The sequence below is a fragment of the Hylobates moloch genome, unplaced genomic scaffold (genome assembly GCF_009828535.3).
Source record: "Hylobates moloch isolate HMO894 unplaced genomic scaffold, HMol_V3 SCAFFOLD_8, whole genome shotgun sequence".
NCBI lineage: Eukaryota > Metazoa > Chordata > Mammalia > Primates > Hylobatidae > Hylobates > Hylobates moloch.
In genome coordinates, this window is record NW_026652283.1 from 1,636,349 (window position 1) to 1,657,369 (window position 21,021).

The 21,021-nt window shown below is 48.9% G+C and overlaps 1 protein-coding gene across 1 annotated transcript in view; it reads left to right on the forward strand.

Annotated features, from left to right (window-relative positions):
* Positions 1-14,597, forward strand: part of WNT5B (Wnt family member 5B) — a 123,749-nt gene extending 109,152 nt beyond the window's left edge. Inside the window, exons 3-5 of the mRNA XM_032159289.2 lie at positions 425-672; positions 7,473-7,765; positions 13,194-14,597. Coding sequence (XP_032015180.2) covers positions 425-672; positions 7,473-7,765; positions 13,194-13,652 — 1,000 coding nt within the window. The 3' untranslated portion in view covers positions 13,653-14,597. The remainder of the gene's footprint in view (positions 1-424; positions 673-7,472; positions 7,766-13,193) is intronic.
* Positions 14,598-21,021: the final 6,424 nt, after the last annotated feature.

Sequence of the window (21,021 nt, forward strand, 5' to 3'; positions counted from 1 at the left end):
TTCTTAAGATCCAGTTCACATTCTGCACTTGATCTTAGCCAAAAGGCCAAGAAGCGATCCCAGTTCACATTCTGGCCATTTCCTTATAAAGGCTTCGCTTCAGCCATAAGAGCTATTTTCCTATCTGATCACATAAGAGCTATTTTCCTATCTGATCACATAAGAGCTATTTTCTTATCTGATCACAGCAGACCCAGAAGCTCGATCTGGGACATTTGGCATCTGCCATGTCCTTTGTGTTTGTGCCTCAGATTCCTTCAGTTTGTCCTTTGAAGGCCAGCACTCTGATTTACTAATTTTTCTTTCCAGGGCCTTGTACACAGGGAAGCATTCAATAAATGCGCTGAATGAATGACTTAATGCTGCACACAGGCGTATGCTCACTCCTGGACCTTTTTTTCCCCTTTCTGGATTGCTGTCGTAGGTCATTAGCTTTGAACCCGGTGCAGAGACCTGAGATGTTTATCATCAGTGCCCAGCCCGTGTGCAGTCAGCTTCCCGGGCTCTCCCCTGGCCAGAGGAAGCTGTGCCAATTGTACCAGGAGCACATGGCCTACATAGGGGAGGGAGCCAAGACTGGCATCAAGGAATGCCAGCACCAGTTCCGGCAGCGGCGGTGGAACTGCAGCACCGTGGACAACGCGTCTGTCTTTGGGAGAGTCATGCAGATAGGTAAGAGGCCATTACAAGAGGACTCCGCTGAGGAAATGCCTTCATCTTGTTTGGGAGCAATTAAGCTCTCTCAGGACTGGCACAGGGAGAGCCCAAATGCAGCCTAATTGGGCTCTCTAGGCTTGGCAGCAGTGTGCACCGAGAGAGGCACACGAGGAAGCAGGTCTAGGAGGCTGCAGAAACCACACGCTCGATGTTCCTCTAGCCCTCTGCCTTCCAGCCTCACTTGGGGCAGGCAGCTTGGGACTCACTGAGAGGGGGCAGAACATCTGAGTTGACTTAGAGTGGATTAGGAGAGCCACCCACCGCCACTGCCTTTGTGTCTCAGCACAGAAAAGAGCCTTGGGTGGAGAACTAGAAATTGCAGCCCTGAATGTCTGTTGGATTTTTGCCTCTTCCACTTGAACCTTTGAAAGAGAGATAGAAATGTTGGCCAAAGTGGTGATAGCTGTCACTAACCCAACCCCATCCAGTCCCAGCTTTTTCATTTGAAAGGGATGTGTGAACGTGGGGGAAGGGGTCAGAAAAGATGAGGGAGAGGGCCAAGTCTTCTGGATTCCTGTCCCTTCCCCTCTCCCACTGCTGGCCAAGGATTCTTGGGCCACCCTATTGCTTAGATGGAGGTGTGATCGGAGGTCTAATTGTTTTAGGTCCTTTTGAAATGCAATCCTCCCCTCTCTGGCAAGAAATTGAGAAATCCGGCTCTATTCTACTGGGTCTTATCCCCAGGGCCATAAAAGGGAAGTGTTAGAATGCTGTGTTCTTTCTGCCTGACATTCTCCCAGAACACCTCCCTTCAATAGGTTACCTGAGGCTGGAGTTTCCCCAGAGAGGGATTTCAGCCTGGGAGGGGAGTCGGGGAGGTAGAGATGTCTTCGTGCTCCTCTCTTAGGGAGGATACTTGGAAGGCTCCTTCCCCCTCCCAGTTATTCCAGACCTCCTTCCCTACCCTCTCTGTCCCATATTGAGAAGTAAGGCCCAACGCAGTAGCTCACGCCTGTAATCCCAGCACCTTGGGAGGCTGAGGCAGGAGGATTCCTTGAGGCCAGGAGTTCAAGACCAGCCTGGGCAACATAGTGAGACCTCTGTCTCTATAAAAAAAAATTTTTTTAAAGACAGAGAGGGAATTAAAGATGGGAAAAGTACACGTTGAAATTTGCTGCTCTCTTGCTTCCTTCAGTATCAACTCAGGGTGCATAAAAGGAAGGTCCTAGTGTTCCTGGGGCGGCTTTCCCAAAAGAGTGGATTTGGGGGGTTAGTGGGATTTACTCACAGTTTATTGATTCTTCTCAAACCCACCTGGCATTTGTCTCTTCTTTCTGGCGAAAATCTTGGCAGCACTCCCTGCCCTGTGTTTTGGGCAAGGAAACTAGGACAGTCCAGGTGCAGAGTCTCCTCTCATCTCTTCAGTGGAGTTCATGTTTATTGGGGACCTAATGCAGGCCTGATGCTGGCTAGATCCTTTTTATGTGTATTTCATGTGCATAAAGGCCCCAAAATGAGGCTGTACTTTAGGAAAGAAAGGGGTTGGCAGGAAAAGACACTCCGCTGGGTTCAGATGTGCAATAGGTGCCTAGCGAAAGCAAACCCTGTCGAAGAGAGCCCATCTCTCTGTGCCCTGTTCTGTTACAAAATGGAACCCTTCTGTTTGCCTAATTTTCCCCCTTCCTTTTTATAGCATCACTGAAGGCTTATGCTACCTAGGAGGCTGTCCTCCAGTCCTCCCCCCTGAGCCCAGAGTAGCCCCTGGTGAGTCCTGCCTCTCCCTGTCTTGAGAATGACTGTCTTAAGGCTTCCTTTCTCCTTTGAAGCCGCTGCAAAAGTTGGTCACCAGAGGGCAGCACAGCAGCTTGGAGGAGCCTCGGCCCGTTGCCCAGCTTCTGCCTAGGGAGCCTGGAGGCACCTTGGGCTGCTATGGGACAGACAGGCCATGAAATTGCTCTGCTGTCTCCTGTAGGGAAAAGACGCATGTCCCTTTAGTAGCTCCATGGCTGCTTTTTTGTTTTAGCTGTTTATTCTTGAGATGGTTAGAGATTCAACTCTGAACTGTTGCATATATAGAGAAACCCCCACATTGCATATCCATTCTGAAGCCCTGAATTATCTCTTTCTTGCTGAAGGTAGCAACAGTAGATGGCACTTAGTAGGCTTACCCAAGGGCCCAGAGGCTGCCCCGTGAAGGCAGAGCTGCCCACTCTCAGCTTCTGATGAAGACCTGACTGAAGGAGGCAGACAGCGCACCAGAGGACAAGTCAGGATCCCAAACAGTCATGATAGGTTAGAACTGTCAGAGCACAGAATGTCTGGTGTGTTAGTTCAGCCGCAGGCACGTGATCTTAGAAGGCAATTCTCAGAGGGCTGATTGAACTCTGAAAAGTATGTTTGCTAAAGAATGATAGAAATAAATCAGACATATGTAGCTTGGAAAAGTGAAAACGTAAAAGGCTTAATAGTTGTTTTCAAACACTGAAGAGCTGTCAAATGGGAAAGGGATTAGAGCACAGTGCAAGTGCAGCAGGCAGGAATCATAAGGAGGCATATTTCAGCTTAATACAAGAAAGAGCATTCTGGTGATTAGAGTCATTTTAAAAAGATGGAATGGATTGCCTTGAAAACCCAGCCCACTTGTCTGAGGAACTCTGTAGAGGGAAAGCTTCGGGTGGATATGGAGGGTGGCTCGGGGCTGAAGCTTGGGAGGCTCCCTGCGTTCCAGGATGCCGTGTCAGGTGGTTGAGGCTGCATTTTAAGGAGATGAATTCCTCAAAGTGGGGCCCAGACCCTCCTCCGTCAGAGGCTCTTTGGCCGTCTTACCATCCCCAGTGCTCCTTGTCACATTCTGAGCCCCGTAGACCAGGTCCTATTGGCCGAATCATGAGTGTAACTTCCTGCCATCATTTCGCTTTTTCTTGGGCTGTTCCTATTTCACAGCTGACCAGAAGGCAGCCAGTGGTTAATAGAGCAAAACGGACTCACTCAGCATGGTCTGTTTGTAAACTCCACTGTGTCATGCCCAGATAGATAATCAAGAAGTAGGGCCAAGGGGGAGATTTCTCTAGACCTATCGATTGATTTCAGACTTCAGTCTGCTTCCCTTTCTACCTTCCAAGACAAGACTCTGGGATTCTGCCTGGTTTAATCTCTGAGATCAGGATTGAATCTGTTTCCTGCTAAGAATCACTCCCTTCTCTCCATATCTAAGTCTCTATAAGTATCATTTGTTATTTCTTATAACAACTTTATTGAGATATATAACTCACATACCATGAAATTCACCATTTTAAAGTGTACAATTCAGTGACTTTTAGCATATTCACAAGGTTGTGCAACCATCACCACTGTCTAATTCCATAACATTTTCACCACTCCATAGAGAAACTGCATGCCTGTTAACTGTCACTCCATACCCCAGCCCCCAACCCTAGGCAACCTATTCTTTCTGTCTCCATGGATTTGCCTATCCTGGGCATTTCTTATAAATGGGATTATATAATACATGGCCTTTGGTGATTGGCTCCTTTTACTTAGCACAATGATTTAAAAGTTCGTCTGTGTTGCAGTCTATATATATATATATTTTTTTTTTTTTTTTTTTTGAGACAGGGTCTCACTCTGTTGCCCAGGCTGGAGTGCAGTGGTGTAATCATAGCTCATTGCAGCCTCCAACTCCTGGGCTTAAGCAATTCTTCCACCTCAGCCTCCTGTGTAGCTGGGACTACAGGCACATGCTACCATGCCCAGCTATTTTTTTTTTTTTTTTTTTTTTTGAGATGGAGTTTTACTCTTGTTGCCCAGGCTGGAGTGCAATGGTGTGATCTCGGCTCACTGCAACCTCTGCCTCCTGGGGTCAAATGATTCTTCTGTCTCAGCCTCCCGAGTAGCTGGGATTACAGGTGCCTGCCTGGCTAGTTTTTGTATTTTTAGTAGAGACAGGGTTTCACCATGTTGGCCAGGCTGGTCTCGAACTCTTGACCTCAGGTGATCCATGCTCCTTGGCCTCCCAAAGTGCTGGGATTACAGGCATGAGCCACCACACCCAGCTTAATTTTTTCTTTTTTAATGTTTTTGTAGAGATGGGGTACTGCTATGTTGCCAAGCTGTTCTGAAACTACTGGCTTCAAGTGATTCTCTTGTCTCGGCCTCCCAAATTGCTGGGATTGCAGGTGTGAGTCACCACGCCCAGGCACTTTTTATGGCTGAATAATATTCCATTGCATGGATAATACCACATTTTGATTACCCATTTTCCCACTGATGGATAGTTTGGTTGTTTCCATTTTTTGCCTGTTATGAATAATGCTGCAAGAAGTATTCCTATGTCAGTTTTTGTGTGGACATGTTTTCGTTTCTCTTGGGTATAAAGGCATACTTCTGAGATATTGCAGGTTTGCAGATTTGGTTCCACCATACTGCAAAAAAGTGAATATGCAATAAAGTGAATTGCATGAATTTTTTGGATTTCCAGTGCATATAAAAGTTATGTTTACACTATTCTATAGTCTTAAGTGTGTAATAACATTACATCTTAAAAAAAGGTACATCCCTTAATTAAAATTATTTTATTGCTAAAAAATGCTGACACAGAAACACAAAGTAAGTACATCCTATTGGAAAAGTAGCACTGATAGTAGCAGGATTGCCACAAACCTTCAATTTGTAAAAAACGCAACACTGGCCAGGCGCGGTGGCTCATGCCTGTAATCCCAGTACTTTGGGAGGCCCAGGCGGGTGGCTCACGAGGTCAGGAGATCGAGACCATCCTGGGTAACATGGTGAAACCCCGTCTCTATTAAAAATACAAAAAATTAGCCGGGCACAGCGGCATGCACTTGTAGTCCCAGATACTCGGGAGGCTGAGGCAGGAGAATGGCGTGAACCCGGGAGGCGGAGCTTGCAGTGAGCTGAGATCGTGCCACTGCACTCCAGCCTGGGCGACAAAGCAAGACTCCGCCTCAAAAAAACAAAAAACAAAACAAAAAATGCAGCACCTGCACAGCACAAGAAAGCTGAGCACAATAAAACGAGGAGCTTTGCCTGTGTTTGTAGGAGTGGAATTGCTGTGTCATATGGGAACTCTACGTTTAACCTTGTGACTGTTAGCCTTAGACTCCCAGACTGTTTTCCAAAGCAGCTGCACCGCTTACCATTCCCACCCACAGTATGGGAGGCTTCTGGTTTTCCTGTATTCTCACCAACTTGTTATTGGCTGTCTTTTTGATGATAGCCATCCTAGTGGATGTGATTTGGGCTCGCATGTCCCTGATAGCTGAGCATTCTGAAACAGACATTTTACTGAAACAGAACATACATTGTATGTTTAGGTGGTTCACCGCAGCAGTAAAGGGAAACACAGTTGGGATTTTCTGCTGGAAAATGATCTGGGTATTTAGAGGGACTGTGATGAGTGTCTGGAGTTGTAGGTGCTGTAGATGTGGTTCCCGGTTCTTCTGAGTTAGGAGGCAGTGTGGATCCTGTGGAAGAGAGGGGAAGACAGCTTGGATTTTTCTAGACGTTGTAATTCTAGTTCATTTTTGACTCCTGGCCTCTGCCACTGTCTAGCTAGATAATGGCAGCAGTACAGACAGACAGATGTGCACATGTGCAGCTTATAGAGCGTGAGAAATGGCATCTGTGGGGGAGACATTTCTGCTAGGATACAACGTCCTACTCTTGATCCCATGATTTCTTCCTTAGCCTCATTCTGTTCGACTCCCATGTTCTGTGTGTTTCTGAATGCCTATTCTTCCCTCCGCTGAGGTCTCCCTCCTAGGAATCTGCAAGTCACACAGGCTTTTCCACAGTGGATATTAGTGCAGGCCAGCGCCGGAGGGACTTGTTTTTTGTTTGTTTGTTTGTTTTTTGAGACGGAGTCTCGCTCTGTAGCCCAGGCTGGAGTGCAGTGACACAATCTCGGCTCACTGCAAGCTCCGCCTCCCAGGTTCACGCCATTCTCCTGCCTCAGCCTCTCCGAGTAGCTGGGACTACAGGCGCCCGCCACCACGCCCGGCTAATTTTTTGTATTTTTTTAGTGGAGACGGGGTTTCACCGTGGTCTCGATCTCCTGACCTCGTGATCCGCCCGCCTCGGCCTCCCAAAGTGCTGGGATTACAAGCGTGAGCCACCACGCCCGGCTAATTTTTTGTATTTTTAGTAGAGACGGGGTTTCACCGTGTTGTTAGCCAGGATGATCTCGATCTCCTGACCTCGTGATCTGCCCGCCTCGGCCTCCCAAAGTGCTGGTATTACAGGTGTGAGCCACCGCGCCCAGCTTTTTTTTTTTTGAGACAGGGTCTCATTCTGTCGCCCAGGCTGGAGTGCAATGGCATGATCTCGGTTCACTGCAACCTCCGCCTCCTGGGTTCAAGCAATTCTGCCTCAGCCTCCCAAGTAGCTGGGATTACAGGCACCCGCCACCACGCCCGGCTAATTTTTTTGTATTTTTAGTCGAGACGGGGGTTTCACCATCTTGGCCAGGCTGGTCTTGAACTGCTGACCTCGTGATCCACCCGCCTCGGCCTCCCAAAGGGCTGGGATTACAGGCGTGAGCCACCGCGCCCGGCCAGGGACTTGTTTTATTCCGGATGGTTTCATGGGGCTGAGCTAGGGCCAAGAGGCGGAAGTAAAACTGAGCAGATTTCAGCCCTTTAGAGCTACGGGAAGCGAAAAGCGCCCCGCCTGAGCCCCCTGCCCCAGGAGTGTCAGCAGAGGCTGTGGTGTGAACGTCAGTCGGGGGAGATGGGGAGAAGGCCAGGTCTCCGGGAGAGGAGAGTGCACCCCCTTACTGCCCCTGCCTCATTTTGCAGGTAGCCGAGAGACCGCCTTCACCTACGCGGTGAGCGCCGCGGGCGTGGTGAACGCCATCAGCCGGGCCTGCCGCGAGGGCGAGCTCTCCACCTGCGGCTGCAGCCGGACAGCGCGGCCCAAGCACCTGCCCCGGGACTGGCTGTGGGGTGGCTGTGGGGACAATGTGGAGTACGGCTACCGCTTCGCCAAGGAGTTTGTGGATGCCCGGGAGCGAGAGAAGAACTTTGCCAGAGGGTCGGAGGAGCAGGGCCGGGTGCTCATGAACCTGCAAAACAACGAGGCCGGTCGCAGGGTAAGCTGGGCCCCCCCGGCCTCCCCAGCACTGCAGACCTACGGGGCTGTTCCCGGGCTGTGCCACCAGCTGGGGCCTGGCCATCGAGGAACCGGGTTAGTCTGACCGTGAAGATTCTTACCTACAATTGCAAATTCAGATGTCCACATTATTGAACAAATCCTTTTCAAAATGCCCCACTTCCCAATGGGCATATATGCTTTTTCTTTCTTTTTTTTTTTACTTACTTTATTATTTCACAGTTGCTAGAGGACTTAGGTGCAATGCTTGGATCAGAATTCCAGACATAAGGATTACAGCAGAGCTCTTGTCTTGGCCACCCCTCCTTTGCAACTTGAATAGATAATGTGATTGGATGTTCAGGCCATTAGACCTCATCTAGGGTTTATGCTCTGTTAAAGGCTCTGGTAAAACCAGAGTCGACTTTCAAGAACTGCTATCATACGTATCCAGAAACCCCGTCAAAAAACGCATTCAAGTACTAATGGACAAACACACTTCTGTGCTAGGAGTTTTTAAGACATAAGTGGAAGCCATCTGTTTAAGGCTCAAGGAAACAGCCTCCCCAGTCTCGTGTAAGATGTGACTGCCTTTGAAGCCTCAGTTTCAGCAGAAACAACAATGCAGGTTTGAGGGGAGCTGGGTTCATTGTACGTGCAGAGCACACCTGGGCAGCAGCTTCTGGGCCCCTAGGTGCCGTGCGGGAAAGCGTGAAGCCTCTCTGCCTGCACCTTGTTCCTGAAAACCCCTCCTCTGAGCACACATCCAGCCTCCTCTTTTCTTTGCTGTCCCCCATCATGGCTGCCTCTGCCACACGAGACTGGAGGGCCTGTCCCGCAGGAAGCTCTGCCTTTTGCTGCTTCTGCATAGCCAGTGTTGACAGGGACGGAGGGCAACATGGGTGTCCACCCGGGTTTCCCCTGAGAAAGGTCTGAGGTCTGAGCACTGGGTGGTGAGAGGCTCTTTCTCCTGGAAAAAGGGCTCTCAGGAAACAGCACGGACTTCTTTCTCGGAGTGTTGTTCCCACTCGGGTCTATGTCAAGCCAGCTGGCTCTGGCTCCCAGGCGCGGTATAGTAACAAAGATGAACTCACTCAAAAATGAGAATGGTGGCCGGTGAGCGCACGCCTGTAATCCCAGCACTTTGGGAGGCCAAGGCAGGTGGATCACCTGAGGCCAGGAGTTTGAGACCAACTGACCAACATGGTGAAACTCTGTCTCTACTAAAAATACAAAAAATTGCTGGGCTTGGTGGCGGGCACCTGTAATCCCAGCTACTTGGGAGGCTGAGGCAGGAGAATTGCTTGAACCTGGGAGGCAGAGGCTGCAGTGAGCCTAGATCACGCCATTGCACTCTAGCCTGGGCAACAGAGCAAGACTCCATCTCAAAAAAGAAAAAAATGAGAATGGCAATTTCTTAGAAGTTTAATGGTGGCACCCTGGTGATTCAGTAACAGGATATGAATATAAGCCTCAAAATGTCTTTACATAGCAAAATCTTAAAATGTGAACTCATGAGAGGCCGGGCATGGTGGCTCATGCCTGTAATCCCAACACTTTGGGAGGCTGAGGCAGGTGGATCACCTGAGGTCAGGAGTTCAAGACCAGGCTGGCCAACATGGTGAAACCCCATCTCTAGTAAAAATACAAAAAGTTAGCCAGACATGGTGGCACACGCTTGTAATCCCAGCTACTTGGGAGGCCGAGGCAGGAGAATTGCTTGAGCCGGAGGTTGCAGTGAGCCGAGATCCTGCCGTTGCACTCCAGCCTGGGCAATAGAGCGAGACTCTGTCTCAGAAAAAAAAGAAAAAAGAAAAGAAAAAAATGTGAACTCATATATTGGAGCACATATCAAAGAAATGGAAGAGGAAGTGTCTTTTGTCTGAATGGGGATGTTGTAGTATTGGCCAGATGGAATGTGGTGCACCTGTGTGCATAGCGTCATCAGCCATAGGACATCAGGTAGAGACTAGAGTGGGTTATATGCCCAGGGTCTTCCTTACACTTCCCCTATCCGGAGGCTACTTTTGTTTCCCAGAAAAGGGTGTGTGTAAGGTGGTGTCAGTCTGTGGTGATGTTAGGAGTTCTGGTAATTGCTGATCTGTGATTATGATAGGCTAACCCAGGGCAGAGAGACTGGAGCCATCTCAGATGACTTCTGCTCAGGGCGTGTGTGGAGCCACCTGGTCTACCAGGCGTCCTGGCTGTCTCCCAGTCCATTCGCCCCCGTCTTTGGGTGTCTGAGCCTGAGGAGTAGAGATGTCAGTGAAGGGGTTAAGATCCGCACTTTATCTCCTGAATGCCCAAAGTCGATCCAGTTTTTGAGATCTTAGTTGAAACATTGCCCTCCCCAGTCCCCATTGTTGGTAGTTTTTCTCCTGCCTGATCTTCAGTCGGGCGCTCTTGCTCTTCTCAGGTATTCCTTACTATACCTTTGCCTTGGTAGGTTGGCGGTAGGTTCCTGTGGGCAGGGATCGCCCTCTCTGCCCCTTTGCTTCAACCCTCCGTGTGCTGTATGTGGGTGGGGCAGATGGATATGCACAGAGGAGTTCCGTGTTGCCTCCTCGGGAGAGGTCAGATTCACGGAGGCTGCTTGTGGCTCTGCTGAGCTGTGCTGTGGTGTCCGCAGGTGCCTGTGATCAGGCAGGTGACACCCACTCTTCCCCTTTCCCCTGCTGCTGGGTCTGTCTCACTTTATTGCCCTTAATTGTTTGTTGTCTTGTCCGGGCTCTTATCTGGCAGCCTTCCCTCCCGTCGGGCTTGTTCCTGGCTTGCACACCTTCCCTGTCTGCCTCCCCGCTTAGCCCCTTCCTTCAGGCCCCACACCTCTCCTCTTCCTTAACTCCTTATCTCTCCCTTTGCCTCTGCCTGCTTCAGGTTGGGAATTCCTGGACTTCTTTATTTTTTATCCTCTCTCCAAGGAACAGGCCTCGGCCATGAGTCACCATCTGAGGGTAGAGGTATTCACTGCTTGCCTCCTCACACCTACACACAAAGTTCTTCAGCAAGGACTGAGTGATGGCTGGGATGGAAAATAGACAACTATTTTGGAACCAGATTAAAAAGAAAAAAAGATTATCCAGGATCTGATGTCTTGACACAGAGTAAATCTTAGGCTACTTTGCCAGAAGTTTCTCTTGGCCTGCAAGAGCATCTAGTAGCTCCTCCTTAGACAGTGGCGGCAACACCAGTGGCTGATGTTGTTTTGCCACTCAAGGATTTCTAAGCATTTTCCAGATAAAAGCCTAGTGCCTAATCCTGTAACATTCCTGTCTGTCACCAGGCTCAGCACACCATTAGATAGAAGTGGAAGAGGAGCTGAGAGGGGGCTTTTCCAGGGACAGATCATAGAACTAAAACATTTTTTAAAGCATTTTTTTTCTTGCTGAATCAGCAGTCTGGGCTGAAAATCAGCATTTCTCCCATCGCCTACAAAAGGTGCCTATATATATATATATAAATCTACAAAAGGAGAGATATATATATATAAAATCAATAGTAAAATACTTTAAAAAATGTGGATATTCCTATCTCCACAATGTCTTTGGATTCGGGGAAGGATGGAGGGGTGTTGAAACTGGTGCACTTCCTCTTGGATTTGTTTTCCTAAAATTCTGGTCCTTGCCCTGCAGAGTCTTGCTCCGACTCCCCTTCCCCAACTCTGTCTGCGTGTTTGCCCCTGCAAGAGATGCTTATCCGTGCTCCGAGTTGCTAAGTGGCAAGGTGCAGTTTCCAACTCTTAATGTTTCCTCCTCTCAGCAGTGCCAGACACCTGTCATCCCTCTCTAAACCAAGGACCATGTCCAGAGGAATGTCAGGCTGCAGCTCAGACCCAGGGCACTTGGGACGGAAGGGAAATTGCAGGTCCCATCGCTGAAGTGTCTGTCAGGATGGGGTGTCAGTTCCTTTATGTCTTGGACCTGGAGCTGCCTGGCTAAGTGCTGGTGCCTTTAACCTTGGGAAGAGCCTTCCTGCCTCCTCTGCTCTAAGCCAACTTTAAGCTCCGAGATTGGAGTGGATAAGTGCTTGTGATTCTGAGTCCTTTCTGGGTGGCCTTGGAGGTTAGTGAGCCTCTCTAGAGCTTCAGTTTCTCCACCATAAAGTGGAATAATTCCATACCAGAAAAAACTGAGGAAGACTTTTGCCAACAGTCATATGCTCTGATGATGGCTGTGCTGTCTCTTGCACCTGCAGTGGTCTCTGCTTAGCTCTGAATAAAGACAATCTGGGGGCTCTTGAAAAGAAATCTAAGAGAAACCCTTGAAAAAGGAGTCCTGACTCAGTTGGTGACAATAGCCGTGCATAAGAAAACGCTCTGCAGCCGGCTTGCGTTTTCAACCCGCCATCTGCACGTCTGGGCCTGCTGCCAGGGTTGGTTGCCATGGTGCGTCAGTATGCTGCCATTGAAAAGCACTTTGTAAGCAGCTTTCTGGTCTGCTCTTGCTTTTACATTTTGGTTTGGGATAACTCAGGTTCAAATCTACTCCAGTTGTGGTGGTTCCGTGACTTCTGTTGTTTTAGACGAACTGCTTCAGCAGGCAGGCCCAGCTCCTTGCGGTTCCCTTGCACCTTGCTTCACGGTGTTACTCCGCCTCTCCCAAGGGGGTGTCTGGGGGCTGCTAGGGAGGAAGAAAGTGGTCGTGCTTACAAATGGGTGGCTATGGCAAGACTCCTGATGACTCTATGGAGTTAGTGACTACATGGTAACATGGGGAAAGGGGCCATTTAATTCTCAGGCATTCGACAGGATCAGGGAGAGTTTGGGGCTAACCAGGGCTATGCCAGTGATTTCTGTGACAGGCTTGTGATACAGTTGGATTCTTTTTTCTGACTTGTGCTCCTATTATGCAAAGGCTGGACACATTTTGTTGTTTTGTTTTGTTTTGCTTTGTTTCTAGAGATGGAGTCTTGCCGTGTTGCCCAGGCTGGAGTGCAGTGGCACAAGCAGAGCTTGGTGCATCCTCAAATTCCTTGGCGCAAGTGATCCTCCTTCCTCAGCCTCCCCAGTAGCTGGGACTACAGGCACCAGCCACAGTGCCTGGCTGTATTTTGTTGGTTATTATTTATTTGTCTGAGGCTTTGATCAAGATGGAGATATCTTTGTTTTCCGATTGTGAAAAGGATGCATTGATTGTAACAGGTTTTGAGGAATGAGAAACTAGAGTAGAAAGTGAAAGTGCCTGGTGCCATCCTCCCGGCTGATGGGAACAGGTCGCCTTGCCGCCCCAGGGTTCTTTTCTGTGGTGCCTCTTTTATGGTTTCCCCCTGAGCACCCGAGCATCCTGGAAAGATCTTTGCATGCATTTGAAAAGCTATCTATCCCCTACCCTACTGGCCCCTCCTGTGTACTAGGCCTGTGGCTACCAGCCACCGTCTGGGCCTCTTCCGCCGGGATCCTCCTTCTTACTGCCTTCTTTCTCTTCCCTTAGGCTGTGTATAAGATGGCAGATGTAGCCTGCAAATGCCACGGCGTCTCGGGGTCCTGCAGCCTCAAGACCTGCTGGCTGCAGCTGGCTGAGTTCCGCAAGGTGGGGGACCGGCTGAAGGAGAAGTACGACAGTGCGGCCGCCATGCGCGTCACCCGCAAGGGCCGGCTGGAGCTGGTCAACAGCCGCTTCACCCAGCCCACCCCGGAGGACCTGGTCTACGTGGACCCCAGCCCCGACTACTGCCTGCGCAACGAGAGCACGGGCTCCCTGGGCACGCAGGGCCGCCTCTGCAACAAGACCTCAGAGGGCATGGATGGCTGTGAGCTCATGTGCTGCGGGCGCGGCTACAACCAGTTCAAGAGCGTGCAGGTGGAGCGCTGCCACTGCAAGTTCCACTGGTGCTGCTTCGTCAAGTGCAAGAAGTGCACGGAGATCGTGGACCAGTACATCTGTAAATAGCCGGAGGGCCTGCTCCCGGCCCCCCTGCACTCTGCCTCACAAAGGTCTATATTATATAAATCTATATAAATCTATTTTATATTTGTATAAATAAATGGATGGATGCTAAATAATGAAAAGATGAAAATGGAAAGGAAAAGCTTATTTAAGAGACGCTGGAGATCTTCGAGGAGTGGACTTTGCTGGTTCTCTCCTCTTGGTGGGTGGGAGACGGGGCTTTTTCTCTCCCTCTGGCGAGGACTCTCAGGATGTAGGGACTTGGAAATCTTTACCGTCTGTCCACCATGGCCTAGAGGAGGGAGGTTGTGGTTGGCTGGAGGAGATGTTCTTGTCTGGAAGTCTAGAGTCTTTGTTGGTTAGATGACTGCCTGTGACCCTGGCCACTAGGCCAAGAGGCCCTATGAAGGTGGCGGGAACTCAGCTTCAACCTCGATATCTTCAGGGTCTTGCCCAGAATGTAGATGGGTTCCATAAGAGGCCTGGTGCTCTCTTACACTTTCATTCACGTGCGTATGTGCAGCAGGAACGGCTCCTTCCCTAAAATAAGGAGAAGTCCAAGGTCATCTCTGGCCCGGTGACCACAGAGAGATCTGCACCTCCCGGACTTCGGGCCTGCCTTTCCAGCGAGAATTCTTCATCCTCCACAGTTCACTGGCTCCTACCTGAAGAGGAAAGGGGGCCGTTTGACCTGACATGTCAGGAAAGCCCTGAACTGAATGTTTGCGCCTGGGCTGCAGAAGCCAGGGTGCATGACCAGGCTGCGTGGACGTTACACTGTCTTCCCCCCCGGGGAGGGGAAGCTTGAGCTGCTGCTGTCACTCCTCCACCGAGGGAGGCCTCACAAACCACAGGACACTGCAACGGGTCAGGCTGGCGGGCCCGGAGCGCTCATCATCTCTGCCCCAGGTGTGCGGTTTCTCTCTGACATTAAATGCCCTCCATGGAGGTTTTGCTCCCTTTCCTTATTTGGACCCATGCTGATCTTTCATGAGTCTCCTTTTATTTTTTATTTGATCTTTAGAACTCTGCAGTGTGGCTGAGGGTAAGGAAATTGAGACTCCTTAGACTATAGGGTCTGGTGATTAGGGAGAGGGACAGAAGAATGTTTTGAGAATTAAATAAGGTGATGCATTGAGGCATTCACCCCAAGAGCTAGCACAGTTAAACACTCAGGAAGTGGTAGCCATTAATATTACTACTATGAACAAGGGAATTCAGAGATTTAAGTTGAAACCTCACGTTGACTTTCCCCTTTCCCTTCCCCCGTTTGATAGCCTACCAAGCGAACCCTGGCTTGTTCCCTGGGTCACTGGTAAAGCACGGGATGCCCTTTGCTGTCTCCTCTGTGTTGCTGTCTGCAGTTTTGGACTCCAGTATCTGGGGCCAGGAGGGTAAGGCTGAGCTTGGGGATCTAGGAAGGGAGATGTTATTATCCTAAAAAGGGAGGAAGGAGTGATTGAGGGAGACACGGAACCAGGCTGCTGTAGAGTGACCAGCATGCAGGTGAGTCGGTAACTACAGAAAGACATCAGTTTTATTCTAGAAAACTATTTCTGGAGAAATAATTAATGTGTTAATTTGGGTTATAATGAGCAAATGATATTGCAAAACTGCTTAAAAGAGATTCTGCCTGAGGGCATTTATGCCATACATACTACCTGTCTCTTTAGTACCTGAAGGAGAATGTTCTGACCCAACCAAGAACCTCAGACCTAGAGTTATTTTACCTGTAGCTAACTCACACTGTTACCCAGATTCCTTTGGTTGATACTTTCAAGGTGACATTTCATTTTCATGAAAGAAAATGATTGAAGTTATGGCCGGGCAGGGTGGCTCATGCCTGTAATCCCAGCACTTTGGGAGGCTGAGGTGGGTGGATCGCTGGAGGTCAGGAGTTCAAGACCAGCCTTGCCTACATGGTGAAACCCCATCTCTACTAAAAATACAAAAATTAGCTAGGCGTGGTGGTGCATACTTGTAATCCCAGCTACTTGGGGGCTGAGGCAGGAGAATTGTTTGAACCTGAGAGACAGAAGTTGCAGTGAGCCAAGATCATGCCACTGCACTCTGGCCTGGGCAACAGAGTGAGACCCTGTCTCGAAAAAAAAAAAAGATTGAAATTAATTGGTCTACAAAAGATGAAAACCATGTCCTTGTCTTCATTCATTGACATTTAACCATCGTAACCACCTTTAACCATAACTATCCAGATGCACAGATCAACCATGATAATAGAGTTTTGAAACACTAGCTAACATTACTGTTCTTCCCCACATCAGTTCTAGAGGTTTGGGGAATTACTTTGTATCAGGTACTCAAACTGTTTAAGAGCTGAAATCTAACCTGTTCTTAGGAGCCCCCAGAAATTAGCTGAGAATGATTGTCCACAATCCCCAGAAGTCACTTCTGTGTTCATGGAGGGAGATGGATAATCCTTATCAGAGTAAGGTTTTCCTGCAGAGTCATGGCAAGTGGTAGGTAAACCAGTTTTCTTTCTGATGTGGGAGCAAGTTGTGCTCAAATACCAGCGTGGTTGTTGCATCCACTGACCTATTTTTCTAAGTAGGTTGGCATACGGGTATAGTTACTTGTCACTTGCTTGTTGAATCCTGGTGGATTGACAGCTGTCTGTGAAGTGACCAGTGACGCTGTAGGAATGTGGCTGGAGAATGTGGAAACCAGCCTGAGAAAAGCAAGTGAGCTTCTGCTGAGAGTCACAGAATGTTGGGGCAGGAAGGGAACATGGCAATCACAGCTTAAGCTTCTGGGACTTCAGATGAGAACCTCCAGATCCTGCGCAGGTCCTACACCTTAGTGTGCTTGTAAAAATGCAGAGTGCTGGGTCCCCAACACCAGGAATTCATATTCAGCTGGTCTGGGGCAGAGCCTGGGACCTGAAGGGATCCGATGCTGTTAGCTCAAAGACTCCACTGGACTTGCAGATACGGAGGCAGAAAGCCTGGTCCTGATTGCCAGCCCAGTGCTCTTTGCAGCCCCTGGCAGGGTTCCCTAGTACCTGAAATGTGTCATAATCAACATGTAGTCTAACCAGATCATTGCATTGGGTGTAATGCCTCGACCAAGCAGTCCCAGCCATCCCAGGGAACCTTTCTGATGTGTTGGAAAGAGCTTTCTGGTACAGAGCAGAACTGATTTGCCCTGGGACGTTCCACCTCCTCTGCCTAGGATGGGTAGATCTAATTCCTGAATGTCTATCATAAGGTGATATGTTCTTTGTCTTTGCCTTATCTTCAAAGACAAATAGGTGATAAGCTATTTGTCTTTGCCTTATCTTCAAAAATTAAGAGAAAGGTATGCCTGACTGCCTCCATTTAATAAAAAGACAGATGGACAGCTAGAGGATGGGAGGATAGGAAGGCAGTCACAGGTATGGTTGGGGTTAGGGCAGGCTTCCATTCATCCAAGCATCGTGGACAAATTCTCCAGAACTTGGATTCAAAGTCCTTACTTGGAGAGCCCATTTTGTTCTCTTCCACTCTGCATCCTTGGAGGTGAGAAACAAAACTTGCTCTTTGTATTGAAACCTCAAATTGGCTATTGCCTTGGAAATTCTGCCCTGCTTCCTCTCTTTAATCATTAGTATCTTATTTAAGCTCTGTCATCCCCTGGAGTTTTAGGAACTAGCAAGATGTCCTCCATGAGACAGAGATCTTACAGGTGCAGTAGTTTATCAGGCAAGCCTATTCCTTGGCAGAGAGCCACACCACCCTGACAGCTTGGAGAATAGTGTTTCCATCTTAAAACAGGCTCTGCTCCATTGCCAGACACCACTGACACTGGGTACAGGGATTTTGGGAGAACCTCAGTGTGTGTGTGTGTGTGTGTGTGTATGTGTGTGTGTCTGGAAATGAATACTTTTCATTAATTTGGGGGTGGAGGTGGAGAGGCACCAGAGGCATGGAGTATGTAAAACATTAAAAACAACTCAACACTTCTGGCTGAGACGTTGCAGAGCCTGGGTTGTCTGTCTTTATTGGAAATGTTTGTCCTCTGCCTGGCTGGTGATGACAGGCTTCATATCTCTAGAAGGAATGTTGGGGAGCTGAGAAGGGCTGTGAGCCATGGTTGCTAAGTGTTACTGTTAGTTTTTTATTATGTAAGAATCTCTGCATTGTGTTTATACTAAAACAGTAAGTAAAGGGTGGGTGCTTTAATTCTGGTTTTACATAAGAAATATGGGAGCTTGCCCATTTTTCTCTGAAGTAAGAAGATTTGGGCCCAGCAGTGAGGATCAGGCATCAGGCAGTGTGGAGGACGGAAGCCCATCCACAGTGAATTTTCTAGCTTGTTGGAGTTTGGGCATTCCTCACGTAGATTCTCCAGTCCTTGCTTCCTCCCTCTTGCTGCAGGCCTTTTGGCCTTCACGCTGCGCATTTGCAACCCTACCAGAAGCAGCAGCAGAAGACAGAGCCAAATCAGTCAATTTAGGCCTTCTAAGTCGTTTTGATAAACAACTGGGTGGGAGGAGGGATGGTTCAAATGAGATTTTAAGAATTACAGATGTATGTGTATTATCTGCTGCTCCACAGGAGAACTGAAAATAGACGGAAAGCTGCTCACAGCCAAAGCCAGAAGGCAACTGCAGTATTGACAGAGAGAGAGAGAGAGAAAGAACAGACTCAAATCACTCGGGGCAAGACAGGGTTTGCTGGTGTGGAAACCGGGTGGTGGGGAGGCTTTCAACAGAATATCAGGAGGGGCCTTCAGCAGGGGCCCAAGGAAAGACGTGAAAGAAAAGACACTATAGAAAAGGTGAACCCTTTTGATCCAATCTTACTGTGAAGCCAAAAGGAGTGACTACTGTTTTAAGTGGCCCTGGCCCCATCCCATATTGGTGCTCTGCCTGTTGGGTCAGCCAGCTCTTCGGCTGGTCCCTGATTTGAAAGTTCTGTCTTTCGTGTATTTATTTGCAGAGACCTTCTTAGCAGCAGTTACGTTTCATAAAGGAATTCCTGATATCTCTTTTGTTCCCTGCTATGTCTGCCATCACCCACAACAGGCCTAGCACAAAGAAAGCACTCAATAGGTATTTGCTGAGTGAATGAATCAATGATGTTTCTTCATGAACAGACGTCTGAGGAAACTGAGGCATGATGTGATTAACTGCCTGGTCCATCATATCATTTGTTCTATCAAAATTGCAAGTAATAGAAACCAATTTGTGGCAGATTACGAAGGAGTATGACATGAGGGTCCCAAGAGTCTCAAAGATGCCAGGGTCTTCAGGAGCTGACCTGGACACCTCTGGATCTCTCTCCCTTCCTCCTCTCTCCTCTGAGGTGTCTCTCTCTCGCGCGGTTGCAGCCCCAGGAAGGGACTCTGAATCTCTCCTGGTCCTCGTCCCAGATTCCCAGGAGGGGCTTCTGGTCAGGGCTGCGTCCACCATTGCATGACCTTGCAGCGGTTTAAGTCCACAAGTGGAGGGGCTGAAGAGCTCATCAAGGTGAGCTCCTCACATTCTCATAAATTCCTCGGCAGATGGTTAGATCTAGAGAACACATAATCCGGTTGGTGTGAATGAGACCCCTAAGTACTTACTCTGGAAATTCTCATGATATCTTTACTGAGGAGTCTTTTATCTGTGAAAATGCATAATTATGGAACAAGTCCTGAGGATTGTCTAAAATAAGGAAAAACCTGAGCCCACTAGTGTGAAGAGGAAGGCTTCTGTTCTCTGAATAACCCAGGATGGGACACACACCCATTCATCTACCCTGCAGGGTTGAGGGAGCCGAGTTGCCAAGAAGCAGAGAATAGACTAGAGTCAGTGACAGCCCCTGGCTGGCATTCCGCCCTACAGGTGCATTCATTTTTCAATACTGAGCTGTATTTGAAGGCCAGTCGTTCCTGTGGATGATTTAAAGTTATTTTCCCTCTGACAGGACCACTCTACAGTATCAATTGCTTCCTTCATACATTTTCCTCATTCTTCAAGGCCTGAGTGTGCCAAAAAGGAAGACCTGAGAGGGATGAGGGTTGCCAGGATGTTGCTGTAAATCTTCCACAGCTCTTGGGGACACCCAGCAGGCATTTGAAAACTGACTTACAGTCGGGTGTGGTGGCTCACACCTGTAACCCCAGCACCTTGGGAGGCCAAGGCAGGTGGATCACCTGAGGTCAGGAGTTCGAGACCAGCCTGGCCAACATGGTGAAACCCCATCTCTACTAAAAATACAAAAATTAGCCGGGCGTGGTGGTGGGTGCCTGTAATACCAGCTACTCGGGAGGGTGAGGCAGGAGAATGGCGTGAACCCGGGAGGCAGAGGTAGCAGTGAGCTGAGATGGCACCATTGCACCTCCAGCAGCCTGGGCAAATAGAGGGAAACTCTGTCTCAAAAAGAAAAAAAAAAAAGAAGAAAGAAAGAAAACTGACGCCCTGTGGCTGGCCTTCTTTTGTCCTTTTTGTTTTGACAGCAAAAGCCATATAGACCTTGAATGCTACGACAGGCAGGACACATTTGTGAAATAGGAAATAATTACACTCACACTTTTTAGGTGCTATGTTTCCTTCATTTTCTTTTCTTTTTTTTTTTTTTTTTTGAGACAGAGTCTTGCTCTGTCACCCAGGCTGGAGTGTAGTGGCACGATCTTGGCTCACTGCAAGCTCTGCCTCCCAGGTTCACGCCATTCTCCTGCCTCAGCCTCCTGAGTAGCTGGGACCACAGGTGCCCGACACCATGCCTGGCTAATTTTTTGTAGTTTTAGTAGAGACGGGGTTTCACCGTATTAGCCAGGATGGTCTCTATCTCCTGACCTTGTGATCCGCCCGCCTTGGCCTCCCAAAGTGCTGGGATTACAGGCGTGAGCCACTGCGCCCGGCCCTTCATTTTATTTTCTAACATGAAAGTAAACTTTTTAATGGACCCAACGTCTCATCTGACAGAGAACACAGCCTTAGGTCGGAGCAGATGATCAGCCCGGAACCTACTCCAGACTGGTCTGCAGTTCTGCCTGTGACCACACAGTGTCGCTATCTTCTCAGTTCTAGCCGAATAGCTCTGGCTCGCATCTTGGTTCAAAAAAAAAATTTTTTTTTTTTTTTGGCTGGGCGCGGTGGCTCACACCTGTAATCCCAGCACTTTGGGAGGCCGGAGGCAGGTGGCGGAGGGGTTCACTTGAGGTCAGGAGTTCGAGACCAGCCTGGCCAACAAGGTGAAACCCTATCTCTACTAAAAATACAAAAAAATTAGCGGGGTGTGGTAGCCTGCACCCACGTAATCCCAGCTACTGAGTAGGCTGAGGCAGGAGAATCGCTTGAACTGGGAGGCAGAGGTTGTGGTGAGTCGAGACCATGCCACTGCACTCCAGCCTGGGCGACAGAGCAAGGCTCCGTCTCAAAAAAAAAAAA